At 37.9% G+C, this 14,844-nt stretch overlaps 3 protein-coding genes and 1 long non-coding RNA gene across 4 annotated transcripts; 2 read left to right on the top strand and 2 right to left on the bottom strand.

The window, feature by feature from the left end:
* Nucleotides 1–1,119, bottom strand: LOC139810998 (uncharacterized). The gene is made up of 3 exons (XR_011731528.1): nt 549–1,119; nt 237–479; nt 1–19 (listed from the first exon to the last, which is right to left on the bottom strand). It is a non-coding gene; the product is annotated as an uncharacterized lncRNA (long non-coding RNA).
* Nucleotides 1,120–1,728: 609 nt separating this feature from the next.
* Nucleotides 1,729–4,269, top strand: LOC139810994 (zinc finger CCCH domain-containing protein 15 homolog). Its single transcript, XM_071774981.1, has 7 exons — nt 1,729–1,932; nt 2,103–2,310; nt 2,402–2,643; nt 2,745–2,948; nt 3,036–3,210; nt 3,293–3,487; nt 3,765–4,269. The coding sequence occupies exons 1-7, from the start codon at nt 1,861–1,863 to the stop codon at nt 3,872–3,874; spliced, it is 1,206 nt and encodes a 401-aa protein (XP_071631082.1). The 5' UTR covers nt 1,729–1,860; the 3' UTR covers nt 3,875–4,269.
* A 2,366-nt stretch (nt 4,270–6,635) lies between these two features.
* Nucleotides 6,636–12,070, top strand: Cmtr1 (Cap methyltransferase 1). The gene is made up of 5 exons (XM_071776568.1): nt 6,636–6,814; nt 7,018–7,090; nt 7,172–9,251; nt 9,663–10,163; nt 10,321–12,070. The coding sequence occupies exons 3-4, from the start codon at nt 7,312–7,314 to the stop codon at nt 10,147–10,149; spliced, it is 2,427 nt and encodes an 808-aa protein (XP_071632669.1). The 5' UTR covers nt 6,636–6,814; nt 7,018–7,090; nt 7,172–7,311; the 3' UTR covers nt 10,150–10,163; nt 10,321–12,070.
* Nucleotides 12,071–12,278: 208 nt separating this feature from the next.
* On the bottom strand, nt 12,279–14,816 carry Naa60 (N-alpha-acetyltransferase 60). Its single transcript, XM_071776573.1, has 2 exons — nt 14,105–14,816; nt 12,279–13,622 (listed from the first exon to the last, which is right to left on the bottom strand). The coding sequence occupies exons 1-2, from the start codon at nt 14,490–14,492 to the stop codon at nt 13,045–13,047; spliced, it is 966 nt and encodes a 321-aa protein (XP_071632674.1). The 5' UTR covers nt 14,493–14,816; the 3' UTR covers nt 12,279–13,044.
* Between the last annotated feature and the right edge of the window lie 28 nt (nt 14,817–14,844).

Raw genomic sequence — 14,844 nt, 5'->3', positions numbered from 1 at the left:
CTATAGCTCTTTGTCGACTCTAAATTGCAAATATTATATTTACTACTCTTGGAGAGAAAGGGAGAAAGAGGGAGAGAGAGGGAGAGGGAGAGGAGATATCTCTTACAGTCTTTTCTTAATTCTTAAATTTTTAAAGTCTGATTTTATTGTGTAAATTTATTATATCTACTCACCCGAAATGTTATTTGTAAATGTTTATAGAATTAATTATAATTGTGATAAGCAGCTTTACTTACAACTTGCATGAAAGCTTCTGGATCAGTTTTTAGCATATCTTCAAATTGTCAATGGAAGATAAGGGGAGATATTGTCCAATCTTTGTATCTTGTATAATACTTTCCTCAGAATATTGTTCAGCCTCGCGGTCCGAGTACATCAAAAATATGTTCGATCCTTAATACTTTGGTATATTTCTTTTCTTCTGCAAATCTCTCTCTTAAATATATAGGTCGAAAAATAGATCTTGAATCACCAGCTACCTATTTACAGCACATATAGATAATTGAGTTCTTATCATTAATATGCAAGTTTTAGAATATAATAATTACCCATATAAAAATGTTGTATACAATTAAAAGTGCTCGACAGCACAAGCACAAACGTATACGTATATATGACACACTCACGCATCATACGTATATGTAAGATAATGCGACTACAGTCTCCAGAACTATTACTGCTTCCGATTGGCTGTTGCGACAAGCGTGCGTCTGCTCATGATCTCGACGCGCTCAAACAGCTGAAAATAATCGGCAGTAAATTGCAAGAAAATAGCAAATAATTCCACTATATAGCTTCTACCGATACCCAAAGAACGTTATTATTATATATTTTATGGTTGCATCGGATTCTTCGAAATCTAATGTACAAAAAGCAATGTTTTTTTCTCACTTCATCTAATCGAAAAATACGAAAATATGTGATTGAAACGCGTGATAGAGCCTTCTTTTCTGTATGAAGTAATGCAAAATTTGTGATTTTCGAGATCGATTTTCTAGAGTAAATAGTCGGTAAGGAGCCACAGAAAAAATCGACTGCAAAGCTGATCATATAATTTGATATAAAAACCGAAATCGGAAACTTTATCTAATACATGCCCTGACGAGACAGCTACCTTAATGAGGTTCTTCACTAACTTTTGCTCTCGCACAGGGGTGCGTTCGAAAACTTTACTCGAGTGCACATCGCGTCGTTCTATCTTTGTTAGGTACTAAAAATTGAAAAAGGACAGAACGACACTGGTGTGCACCCGAGTGAAGTTTTTGAACGCAGCCCAGGGAAGCCACTGTGCCTGGTAGCTAACGGCGCAAATTTCAAAGCAGCAAAAGAATAAAAAAGAATTGTGATAATAATGAGTGGCAAAAAATACGCAAAGTAGTCTGTAGAAAAATTAAAAAAAGAGCTCCGTTCTCGGAGAGCAAAAGTAACGGGGAAAAAGAAGGATTTACAAGATCGGTAAAATAGATCGTCAATATATGATCAGCTGATCAAAACGGAGTCAAATGAGAAAAATCACATAATTTGGAAAAAGTAACATACTTTGTCACATATGAAATTTTACACCATAATTCATGAAATTATTTTTTCTTTAGCAAAAATTGCCTGAAATATATTTCTGAACGTGAAAACCTACAAACAGTCACATGACTAGCACGTAGCGAGACAGCTACCTTAATTTTCCATTTCTAGGAAATTTCATCGCGCGAAGTTTGTCATCTCGATCCAAAATAAAACGTGGTGATTGCGTCTGGTTTCTGGTTTCAGTACGGTGGATTCGGAGGAGAGTGGAGTTATCATTGAAATTTCTCGGTGGGTTTTAGGCGTTTTCTGTCACCGAGGTGAGGTGCTCGAGTTGACAGAATGCCACCGAAAAAGGTGCCGGCGGCGCCGAGCAAGAAAACGGAGCAAAAGAAGAAGGAAAAGGTTATTGAGGTACGCGAGATGTAAGACACTCTTTGCCTCTAATTAAAACCTTTGGGATTCCACATGTTTCCTAAATGAACTATGTGGATACTGATCAATTTATGCCACATTATTTATCAACGCGTGCTCACGTACGAAGCGTGACTTCTCTAAGATCTGAACCTTCTTTCTGCTTTAAGGACAAGACTTTCGGTATAAAAAACAAGAAAGGTGCCAAGCAACAGAAGTTTATTCAGCAAGTGGAAAAGCAGGTAAAATCGGGCGGCGTAAATCCTCGCAAACTCGATGATCCCAATGCCAAGAAGTTGGAGAAGGAGAAGAAGCTGAAGGAACAGAAGGAACTAGCTCTTATTTTTAAGCCCGTTCAAACGCAAAAGATAGAAAAAGGTATCGAGTACATCCACGATAGTCAGAAGCTATTAAATAACGGATAATCTTTAAGTAAGAAAATACTACTGTGACGAAACAATTTCTGCAGGCATAGACCCCAAGTCTGTCGTGTGCGCGTTTTTTAAACAGGGACAATGTACAAAAGGAGATAAGTGTAAATTCTCGCATGATTTGAGCATCGAGCGGAAAGCTGAGAAGCGATCTTTATATTGTGATATGAGAGATGACGATGATAAGGAGGGGGATACGATGGATAAGTGGGACGAGGATAAACTGAAAGAGGTTGTGGAAAAGAAACATGGTGGTGGCAATCGTCCAACTACCGACATTGTAAGCTGTATAAATTAATATTTATAATAATCTGATCGAGAAAATCATTCAAGCTCTTACTCAAGTAACGAGAATTAATGAAATAAGACTTTTTTCGCTAGATATGCAAACACTTCTTAGAAGCAGTGGAGAAATCAAAATATGGTTGGTTCTGGGAATGTCCGTCTGGTCAAAAATGTATCTACAGGCATGCTTTACCTCCTGGATTTGTCTTGAAGAAAGATAAGAAAAAGGAGGACAAGAAGGATGAAATCTCCTTGGAGGATCTAATAGAAACGGAAAGGGCCAATTTGGGACCTAATCAGGTACGAAAACACTGTACATGAAATATATATAAATTTTCGACACCACAATGTTGATTACATTTTCCACGTAACAAATATTTTCAACAGACCAAGATAACACTAGAGACATTTTTGGCTTGGAAGAAAAGAAAGTTGAAAGAGAAACAGGAGCAGGCGATCAAGGATGAGGAGAAAAAGAGGAGCGATTATAAAGCTGGACGTCAAGTCGGTATATCAGGAAGAGAAATGTTTTACTTCAATCCAGAGCTTGCAGCAGGAGATGGTAAGATCTCGTGTTACAACTCACTAAAATTTCTCATAGAATTTATTATTTAATTAGTATATACTGATAATAAATGTTACAGGTATCGATGAAGGAGATGAAGCAATATCTAGTTATGCTCGTGAAGAAGATGATTTTGAAGATGTACAGTATAGAGAACTTGATACGGATCGTCTTGCTTTTGAAGCTAGCGAAATCGATATTAACGGTATCACAGTGGCAGCTGAGGATCGGTTAAAGGCCAGCAATGCCACCGATAACAATAAAGATACTACAGGTTACATCAATTTTTACTACATCAATTACATCATTTAACGTTAACACGCTTATAGTCCGCTAATAGAATACTTAAAATTCAGAAACGTATAAGTGATTCAGATTATCTTAGATTTATATTAATATACTTACGGATTAATATATAAATCTCTATGAATTGTATATAACCATAAATAATATCTCTCTGAATATAAGAATTTACGCTTATTAAATGCGGACAATAAACGTATTAATTATTATGCTACGTCGTTCGATAATTAACACGATTTCTACTGCAGTAACCGTGGACGAGGGTGCTGTTGCCGTAGCTATTAACGAAAATCTTTTCGTGGAGGAGGACCTGGAGGGTTTGGAGGAAGAATTGGGGGACCTGGACTTGGAGGAGTAAGCCAGATGTCCCGATCGTGACTCTCCTCACCACTGTCCCTCTGCCTTGTGTTTTATTTTTTTAAATACGTATCACTCGGATAACCATTAAGCCTCAAGTGTGATGCATTTGTATATTGTATATATCGCATCGTATTTACATAAATATTGTATTTGTGTACTCGAGCATGTATACAGAAACTTGACGTCGCGCAAACAAGTGATACGCCAGAACTCAAACTCGACACCATCACTGTCTCCGATTAAAATCAAGTTTGTCTTTTTATAATGTCAAGTTTATCCGATGATTACCTACGAATATCAGGATGCTTAATGTTAAACATTAAATCATGTACATTATTTTTGTAATATCGACATATGATGGCATTTACGTCCGATACACAATTATTATACGAAGACTTCTCTCCCCTCTTTTTTCTCTAATTAAAATTTCTAGCCGCCAGGAACGTGAGAAAAAAAATGAAATATGCAATCTAGTCAAGAAGTTGTCCGAATACAATACATCAAAATGATAGGAATAATAGGAAGACACCAAAATACTGATAGCACAACATATATTCTATATTCAAATATACTTTTATGAAAATATTTTTATAAAACTATAATTTTTTTTTAGTCTCCACAGCAGAGACTGTAGAACTGTCAAAGGATTTTCCTTACAATAGTCGTGATGTATCATCTGGAATTAATTTAAACGAGTTTAAGTCAATATCGTATATTATCCCTGTCTGGAAATATATTTAAAAAGTACAGATTTCAAAATTGGATGCCACAATTTTGAATCGTTAGTGTTTAATCTAACTCAATCTTATAACAATATCAAGAATTTTTATAAATTATAATAGTTACAATTTATTAATATATTTACACAAACTATATTAAAATATATATTGAATAAGTATATATTACTTGAGAGGAAAATTAGCTTAAAAATGTAGTCTCAGTATATTATAAAATCCATTTTTACATTACAAAGAGCTTTATAAATAAATATAGAAAAATTTAGATTCTAGAGCTCCTCATGGATTTGGACATCCGCCATTTTCGGTCTAATTATCGGACGCTTTTCAAAAACATTATTCAAATCACTTTAGTACCTACCCAGGTAGCAATTAATGTCTAATAGCGTTTTCGATTTGCGACTCAAACCGACTCGGGTCGCATCATGTATACAGGACTCTAGCATCATTGACGTGGAATACATACATATCTATGTGTGTATTCCACGTCCATTGATGCGACCCGAGTCGGGTCGAGTAGTAAATCGAAAACGCCATAAAAGACATCTTTAAGATTTCTGGCATCTTAAAGACATCTTTATAATGTCTTTTAGACATTAATGCTACCTGGGTATGCAGTTCATTAAAATATAAAAATGAATTTAATTCAATAGTTTATATATATATAAATATGATTATGGCTATATATAATAAATTATTAAAAAATAACAGTAAAATACTAATTATTATAGGTTTGTTCTTTTTCGTAGAACTTCCTGAACTGGTGTGCACTAGTGCAATAAGTTAGAGTGAGACAAGTATATTTTGTTTCACTCTAACTTATTGCACCTACGACCTTTATGCCCGATCTACAATAGCTGTAGTAAGCTGTAGTAAGCCTCAAGATGTAAGAAATTGACCATTCACAGTCGATTATTCTCCTCACATTCGCCTGTAATTGGTCAATTTCTTACGGCTTGAGGCTTACTACAGTTATTGTAGATCGGGCATTACCGGCTGCAGACCAGCGACACGCGATATCCAATGAGCGTAAAGCTTCGCCGATGCAGCTTATTTATAGGTCTGTTCATTGCAGCTGAACTGGCTGCACTAGTTCAGAGTTTATCTTTTTTACACCACATTGGAAGGAAAAGGATGAATTCTGAACTAGTGCAGCGTGCAGCCAGTTCAGCTGTAAAGAACAGACCAAATGTATATCGCGTGTCGCATGTCGCGTGTCGCGTTAAGGTAGAAGCACATAAAATTGCAGGAGCCTTGAGCAGAATGCAGAAGCCATATGCGCATGCGCTATGGTATTTGTAGAGCTCTACAGATACCACAGCGCATGCGCATATGGCTTCTGCATTCTGCTTATGGCTCCTGTAATTTTATGTGCTTCCACCTTTAGGCCCGGTCTACAATGGATGTCGGAAGTCGGAGTCGTAAGAAATTGACCAATCACAATCTATTATTCTCCTTGCGGTCGAAAAATAATGAACTGTGATTGGTCAATTTCTTACGACTCCGACTTCCGACATTCATTGTAGACCGGGCCTTAGGACGGTCTACAATGGATGTCGTAACTGTCGTAAGTCGTGAGTCGTAAGAAATTTACCAATCATATACTACGTTTACGCGAGCGTTACTTCTGTAGTAACTTACGATATATCACTCGTTTACATGGAGTAAATTATCGTAAGTTACTACAAAATCCCGTTTACGCGAAGGAATTATCGTAAGTTACCGGCCTAAAGCCCGGTGTCTACGATGCAAGAACTGTGTCCAAGTTTCGGTTTGAGCCAATAAAACTGCTACTTTTCTGTAAGAGCTGCAAGTTGATTGGCTTAAATCGAAACTTGGACACAGTTCTTGCATCGTGGACACCGGGCTTTAGATCGTACTGATTGGCTACAAAATAGAGAAGTTCTCGAGTTTCTAGAACTTCTCTATTTTAGCCAATCAGTACGATCTGCTGCTGCTTTTCACTGCCCATGAAATTTCATCTCAAGAGTTTGTAGGCCCTGATGCCCCTGATGGTAATTAGTATAATTACCGTGACTTCGGCTGTACTGTTTTGTAGTACTTACTGTGATTTGAAACGAAGAGATATTATTATAAAAGATAAAGATATTAGCAGTGTGAATAAAAATTGCAGCCAAATAACAAATCGCGATAGATTTTGTTATTGTTTATATCTCAGCAGGCACATATACCATCAAAATGTACGTTTATTAAAAATGCTTTTAAACAGACATATGTAAGCTTTATTTCACAATTTTCAATCTTTTTTTTTTGCCGCTACAAAGTGTATCTTTTCACTGCATAATTCATATATTTGACTGAAATGTAAAATTATACGCGTGGTTATTTTTATATTATTATTTCCTTTAATAGTTATTTCTAATAAACGATTTTTACTTTATAGGTTAGGAAAAGAGAACTTGGTTAGAAAACATTTATGTTTTGAAGACGTTAGATGTCTATGGACGACGTAGATGGTACGTATCTTCACTTTTTTTGTCTTTTTCCTTTTTATATATTTAATTCCAAAAGCAGATTTTATAATTGATGTCTTTTAGGTACTGACATCAGTATAAGTTCCGATGATACTGTTTAATCGGAAACATCGCAGTTAAGTTACAATAAAGATTCCGAGTATAAATATAATCTTTTGAATCACTTTGGCTATTTGCTTGTCGATTTGACGAAATTAGACAATATGGAATATGAAAAGCAGAACGGGCTCTTCGACGTTTTTTGCGAACAGCCGAATAAAAGGATGAAATTGAACAGCGGAGAAGCGTTCAGCACTGACGTACCTTCGGGAGAAGAGTATATCGAAGAAAATGAAGCATCAGATGACGCAAATGTCGATGGCAATGAAAGTAATGTATCCCAGAAGGTGCAGCAGATGATGAAAAAAATGGGATACAAGCCGGGTAAAGGTCTTGGAAAGGATGATCAGGGTCGCGTAGACCCAGTAGAAGCAGTTACGCAACACGGTCGAAGAGGATTTGGGCATCTTGTGCCAGGTCTCAAGGAAGCGAGTCTCAAGTGGAATCCTGAAGAAGAAGAGGTAAAGGCTATAGAAGATATCGACTGGTTGCGAAACGTACGTTCCGGTACGCCCCTAGCCGAGGATCTGTGGGAATGGATGAAGTTGGGGCCGAAAAAGTTCAGTATAGACGACGAGACCATGTTTTGCAATCCGGAGATTCTCAGGCAGATTATAAATTCTAAAACCATATTTGACAAATTGGACAAAGTGGAGATGCGTAAAGCGAGAACTCGTTCAAATCCATATGAAACGATACGCACTGTCAATTTTCTGAATCGCGCCGCTGTCAAAATGGCGAACATAGACAGAGCATGCGAATTCATGTTTACGGATCCGAAGAGCTTGGATCCGAACGAGCTGCTGTACTTCGCGGATGTGTGCGCCGGTCCGGGTGGCTTCAGCGAATACGTTCTCTCTCGGAAGAAGTGGCACGCCAAAGGATTTGGATTTACCTTGAAGAACGAAAATGACTTTACGCTGGACGAGTTCTTTGCTGGCCCGTGCGAGACTTTCCATCCGTTCTACGGCGCCAAAGACAACGGTGATGTATTCGACGCGCAGAATCAAGAGGACTTTAGATTGCTGGTGATGAAGCATACCAATGGTAAAGGCGTACATTTTATGATGTCGGACGGAGGATTCTCGGTGGAGGGTCGAGAAAATATACAGGAGATTCTATCAAAGCAATTATATCTATGTCAGTGCCTAGTGGCACTGATGATAGTGAGACCAGGAGGACATTTTGTTACAAAGCTGTTCGATTTGTTTACGCCTTTTAGCGCCGGGCTTGTCTATCTGATGTACAAGTGTTTTGACAGTATTTCCATTTTCAAGCCCAATACCTCCAGGCCAGCTAATTCGGAACGTTACTTAATATGTAAGAGGAAAAAAATTGATACACAAGCGACGATCGATTATCTCTCTCACGTCAATCGTTTGCTTTCAATGAACGACGAGAACAACGACGTAATTGAACTGGTACCCCTCGACGTAATAGAAGCGGACACGGAGTTTGTCGGATACCTGAGAAATTCCAATGATATTTTGGGAAGGAAGCAGATAGTAAATCTTCTAAAAATCGCGGCATTTTGCGAAGATCCGACATTGATTGAGCGTAAGCAAGCGGACATGCGGAAGGAGTGCCTCAAGTATTGGAACTTGCCGGACAAAACTAGAGTAAGGCCCCCAATGACAAAGCCGCAAGACAAGGCACAGGAGATATTGAGTGGCTCCATAACGTTACTCGGTTGCGACGCAACGAAATTGAAGAACGACAACATACACAGTACGCTATTAAAAACAGGCGAACCGTATGACTGGTATTGCATGCCGTGCGGTACAGGCCCAAACATCGAGGAAGACAAAATAGCAACGTTTTACTTAGGTCTAGGAAGAAGAAAAGTATACCGATACGCAAAAGGCAAATGGGAATCGGTAGGAGACGCAAAGATCGAATTACCGTCCAACACACTTGTATACGCTGAACTGGTATACGAAGCAAAGTGGAATGGAAAGTTTATCTCGAAGACACGCGCGTTACACATTTTGGATGCTTATATGCTCGGTGGAGAAGATATAAGCAAGCTGTACATATCCCATAGGTAAATACATCTTTCTTTTGCTTCGTCAAATATAGTACAAAATTGTAAAATATTAGTAATACGATTTATATTGATATTGTAATATATTAGTATATTCTTATTGGTATATCCTTATGCATACATTACTTAAAAATATGTAAATTAATTAAATACAGATCAAATTGAAAGTAACATGCAACATAATGGTTTCTCCACAATATACGCGTATTAACGAATAATATTGCAAAGTCTGTATAGTCCTTGTAATTAAACTATAGCAAATGTAAATATCTGTTAAAGATATAATTATAGCATATCGTCGAGTAGATTGATTTAATCTTAAATATATGAATATAAATTCAAAAGGATTACTGTGAATAATCATGTGCTACTTATAACTAATATTTTAATGAGTAATATTTAATATTTCAGGTACGAACTCACGAAAAAGTTTTGCGACGCGCTATGGAAGCCAGTCCCGAACGATTGCATTTGCATTCGTGCTAAAGATAGGTTCCTGCTAAAGCCAGATATACAGAAAAAATTACAAGTCACACAACGCCGCGCGCTGAAGCTGCCCCTCGCATACGGGTTCGCAAAGAGTCCTCTGGAATATGACGACGAGACTGATGCGAACGAACCTGTATACGCAGCGTTTAACAGTGTGATGTTCCTGCGAAGTATTGCGTCTCCATGGGCACGTCACATTAGCCGAAGAACCGGTGAATTTTATGTTTATAATTTAATTACCCGACAAACCGAGTATGAAGTTCGAGATAAAGCGAACAACAGGCCGGCTGAAGCCGAGGCAAGTTTCGTTCAAGCGTTTAAAGAACGAGTTGTCTGGAATTGGCCGAATGAATCTACATTGACTATGGATGTTTTTTCTCAAATGCTAAATTCATCGAAGCGTACTTAGCTTATAGTACAAATGTGCGTATATATTCGTTGTACATACTGTAAAGTTACATTTGTGTGTGTATATAGTTTGTATATATAAATCGTCAAAATTTTTGACAATACAAAAAATTAAACCGAATAAATCTATATAATTAATTCTATATAATTAATTTTACGGTATTATTTTCAGCTCTGTCCGTGCGCTTATGGATTACTTGTGAAAGATGAAAGCGAAAGCGAAGTTTCCATCAATCTAATGCCTATATTTTATTTTATTATTATTTATGAAATTATTATTCATGAATTTATTTCGCGTCCAACTATAATTTACGTAAACTATAATACAATTATTTGGACAAGTGTCTAAGTCAATTTTTTTTATTTAAAAAAAAATATATTAGTCCGATGAGAGCAAGCGTGGCGTAGCAGACAGCGCACTGGTCTGCTAAACCAAAGATCTCAGATTCGAATCCAGTCCTAGTAGAAGCAAAATAAAAAAATTGTATCCCTTGTCTCTCCTCCTTGATAGAATGGCAACCCATCAGGAATATCCCTTGCCTAGAAGAAACCCCCTCTACCTTGCGCACAACAAGCACACGACTTTGGGGGAGAGACGTAAGTCCGACTCGGACTGTTGCGCCATTAAATTGAATTGAATTGACATTAGTCCGATAGTCACAGAAACTTGTCATTAGTTGCTTTCCATTTACATCAAAACTCAGATAATTCTCACTTGTGATGTCATTCTGTCTTTATTATTCATTAATTCCCAAAAAAGGATAGAACGACGTCACAAGTGAGAATTAGCTGAGTTTTGATGTAAATGGAAAGCACCTATTGTCTACTGTGACTAATCAGACGTTTCTAGTCATTAAACGAAAGAGGATTCTTACACAATTACTAAATACATATCGCTTATTGGTGCTTGAACGACATTTCAATGTAAATTAGGACACTGCAAAAGATCAGGGGCCGTATTCTGTTCCACTAAAATCCGCTTACCGACAATTGTCGGTGTCGTTGCGCAGCTTTTACACGATATAAAAAACCTGCGCAACGACACTTATCGAACCGACAGTTGTCGGTAGGCAGGAATGGAATACAGGCCCAGGAAGATTTCATATAACACATGCTAATAACTAATTTACATAATTTTATATAAATTGATTCAAGTTTATATCCATTCGATTTTGATCAATTTTAGTAATGTAGATAGCAAACAATTCAACAATATATAAACAATAAACGCGTAAAATGAAAATATATATAGATATAGACTATGCACAACGTTTTTGCGTAAATTCAGTAATCTAACTATATTTGTAATTGTAAAAATGTATTTATATCTTCCTCAAAAACATTTGTGAAAAATTTACACAAAACGTATGTGTATATACTTAGAAAAGTGCATAATATTTGTTTTCACGAATTGCTTTAAATAAAAATCTTATTTTTTTACACGTATTAGAATAATTACTTTTCGTGTAAATATTAAGAGAAAAAAGGACTGAATGTAAGAACGTGAAATATAAATACGTGTGCGAAATTATATGTATATACACAACATATAAATGTACGTTATATTAAAAACGATCCTAACTGTATATAAAATAGTATATTAAGGTTCGCATAAAATTATTAACTTGCACAAACATTATATTTTTTCTTGAATAACAATTCCTTATAATAAAAAATACTTATTTTAACCTTTAAACCGCCGGAAAACCTAAATATAGGCTCTGCGTATGATCGGAACTTTGTATATGTTATATATAAGATATAAGCACAACAATTTGAGGACTTTCTAAGAGGATTAAAGCTCATCAAATGCCGGCGCTCTAAAGGTTAAGAAAGTACTTAGAGAATTATATGAAAATTATACGTAATATTCAGAATTGTATAACTATTTTTAAAAACTACTAATAGATTTTTACTCATAAGATATCTGTTATCACAATGTCCATTATACGCATGCGGTAAAATGCATAGTAGAATGCACGTATTAAAAAAATGTTGACGCAGTATCGCAACTGTATATAGCTAATTATGCTTTTTTTGCGCGTTTTTTCAAGCAATTTCCCTGGTATATATAAATACATTCCACTGAAGTTCAAAATAATCAATCAGGATAAATCACCATTTTTACTCTCATTATTTCATGTTAATATATTAAGTATTTATTTAATATACAAAATATGTACATTTATACATATATAATACAGTCGATGGCAGCAGACGTATACAAAGTATGAATCGTAACGATGCAGTCTTTTTTAAATCAAAGATCAAAATTTGCTCTAGGATTTTCGGTCTCCAAATTTCTATGACAGCAGAAACTTGAAGATTCAAAATCTTATAAATTTTCCATATATGTCTTAATTAGATAAAATTATAATACACGATTTTTTAATAAAAAAATAGCGAAATTTAATTATCTTAAATTTTGTGCCTTCGTTAAAATTAACAATGATTTAATATTATAATCTTTAGAAACGATGGAAGATACATTAGATACTAATATGCAAAATTATTTCAACTTAATTATTTTTGGCAGTTACATACGAACTATAATAATACTATTACAATAGTATTATAACGGTATGTATTTAACAACTAGCAATCCTTGGTAACAGAAGTTGTGCTAGGATACTCTGAAGCCTTGCTGCCCAAACTTTAGACAACTTTGAATATTTGTTCGCGTTACATAAATTGATTGTAGATCTAATGTCCATTTCTATCTTTCCATTAGTAACAGGACTACGTAATAATAAAATCATATGGCCATACCATGGCTATCTACTTGAACCTGTCATAACGTCAACCAACTTATGGCACTTTACACGCTTTATAACATCTCTAGAATCCAAAAGAGGAAAATAAATATATAATGGAACATAATAAATCACAAAATGTATCATCTGTGGTAAGAAAGAATGGTGGTTGCCCATAAGAGACGTTGCCAAATCCATCGTGGTACCCTGCACGGCACGAGGTTGGTCATCGCGCCGGCCAAGTGACGAACCCAGTCCCAGATGCCCCAGGGCGCGTGTCCGCCGTTAACGTAAAGAACATATGTAAAACCGTCCTTACACTTTCCCCGGATCGAGTAATAATATGGAAGGAAGCTGTGCAACCGAAAGTGACACCTCTGATAAAACAATATAGCGGGAGCGTTGCTGGAGAGCACGTGTAGGAAGACTGCCTTTACGGAGGAACGTTCGGGTGCGGTGACGTGGGCGAGTAGCTGTTCCAGTAGCAACGAGGCTATGCCGTTTCTCCTATACGCGCGACGTACCCCTAAACTGAGTATATAACCCACTAGACAATTCTTTCCCAGGCTAGAGCATAAGATGCCGCGATCCTCCTTGTTCAACCTGGCGTAAGGCTTTATCTCCGCGACGATCAGCCCTATTATTACTCCACCGTATACCGCTGCGAGTGCGTAAAACCTCGACGAGCTCGTGATGTCTTCGTACCATGAATTTGGATAATCTGTGCAGATAGAAATTAATCATTAGTTCTATTTTATTAATAGTTTAAAGTTTAAAAGTAACATTTTGTATTATATTATTGATTTATAGCAAATTGGAATGTACAAATAGAAAAAATCCCACTTGATATGTTTTTAATAAAAGAAGATATACATGTTTCTATAAGATACTATAAATAATTCAATTTTAAAATTTAACGACACTATATCTCAGCAATTGAAAAGCATTAAATATTAATAGACATCACATATATCTCTTTACTACGATACTAATCTAAAGATTTGCTCACAACGTTTATTTTGAAACTTGAAATATGTGTATTTTGTGTAGTTTCTGTATTGTCTTGATATGACGAACTCTTTCTCCTCAGGTACAAAAGCGTATCTTTCTTCTCATCTTTCCCCAATTATTTACATCTTCATCAGACAAAGGGAAAGACACGAGAATTATGCTAACGCTTACAGCTTAGACTCCAGCTCTCACCTATGGGGAACCAGTCTTGGCAGAGGGAGCGCACCTCCTCCAGGTCATCGGGGCAGAGGAAACGCAGTTGCACCTCACCCAGGACGCACAACGGCACCGTGACCGCCGATGTCGTCACCGTGACCGCCGGCGTCGTCGCGGAGGTGGTCGTCGTCGGGCCACCACCGCCGCCGCCGCCGCCGCCGCCGCCGCTGCCGCTACCGCCGCCGATGGTGGTGGTGGTGGTGCTGATCGAGCAGTTCCTCGCGACGGTCTCATCCGCGGTGTACGGGGCGCGCTGCTTGACGTCGGGCAGCCCGACGTCGCTCGCGGCGACGGCGCCGCCGGGCTCGCTGTCGTCGATCTCCGGCAGGATCACCGGCAGATACCGGTTAAAGGGCACGACCATCGCGCCGCGACTCGCCTGGTCTCACCTCGTCTCGGCTCGTCATTTGTGCGTCGCTGCGGGTCGAACGGTGGCGATGAGAGACGTCAGGCGGCGACGGCGACGCGTCGCTCGTCGCTCCGGTCCGTCACTCGTAGTAAACACACGGCAGCTGCGACGCGGGGCAGATATCTTCTGCCTCTTCCCAAGTAGTCCTCCTCCGTTCGCCTTTTATTGTCGGTGCACGCAATGCCGCCGCGCGAGCGCGACGGACGGGCGCGGGCAGGCCGTGTGTGATGACACGCGTTCGTTGTTTCTCCGCGCCTCCCGGCTCCCCCCGCCCCCGAGTAAACGACCCTCTGCCTGCGGACACGTG

Source organism: Temnothorax longispinosus, chromosome 4 (assembly GCF_030848805.1).
Source record: "Temnothorax longispinosus isolate EJ_2023e chromosome 4, Tlon_JGU_v1, whole genome shotgun sequence".
In the NCBI taxonomy this organism is placed as follows: domain Eukaryota; kingdom Metazoa; phylum Arthropoda; class Insecta; order Hymenoptera; family Formicidae; genus Temnothorax; species Temnothorax longispinosus.
Note: the sequence above shows the minus strand (reverse complement) of the source record. Positions and strands in the feature narration are given on the sequence as shown.

Excerpts from the sequence above, each read along its gene's own strand:
- LOC139810994 (XM_071774981.1), top strand. The coding sequence starts at position 1,861 with ATGCCACCGAAAAAGGTGCCGGCGGCGCCGAGCAAGAAAACGGAGCAA. Across the intron at positions 2,311-2,401 it reads AACGCAAAAGATAGAAAAAG|GCATAGACCCCAAGTCTGTC; the intron begins GTATCGAGTACA and ends CAATTTCTGCAG. Across the intron at positions 3,488-3,764 it reads TAACAATAAAGATACTACAG|TAACCGTGGACGAGGGTGCT; the intron begins GTTACATCAATT and ends TTTCTACTGCAG.
- Cmtr1 (XM_071776568.1), top strand. The coding sequence starts at position 7,312 with ATGGAATATGAAAAGCAGAACGGGCTCTTCGACGTTTTTTGCGAACAG. Across the intron at positions 9,252-9,662 it reads AAGCTGTACATATCCCATAG|GTACGAACTCACGAAAAAGT; the intron begins GTAAATACATCT and ends TTAATATTTCAG.
- Naa60 (XM_071776573.1), bottom strand. The coding sequence starts at position 14,492 with ATGGTCGTGCCCTTTAACCGGTATCTGCCGGTGATCCTGCCGGAGATC. Across the intron at positions 13,623-14,104 it reads CCAAGACTGGTTCCCCATAG|ATTATCCAAATTCATGGTAC; the intron begins GTGAGAGCTGGA and ends CTATCTGCACAG.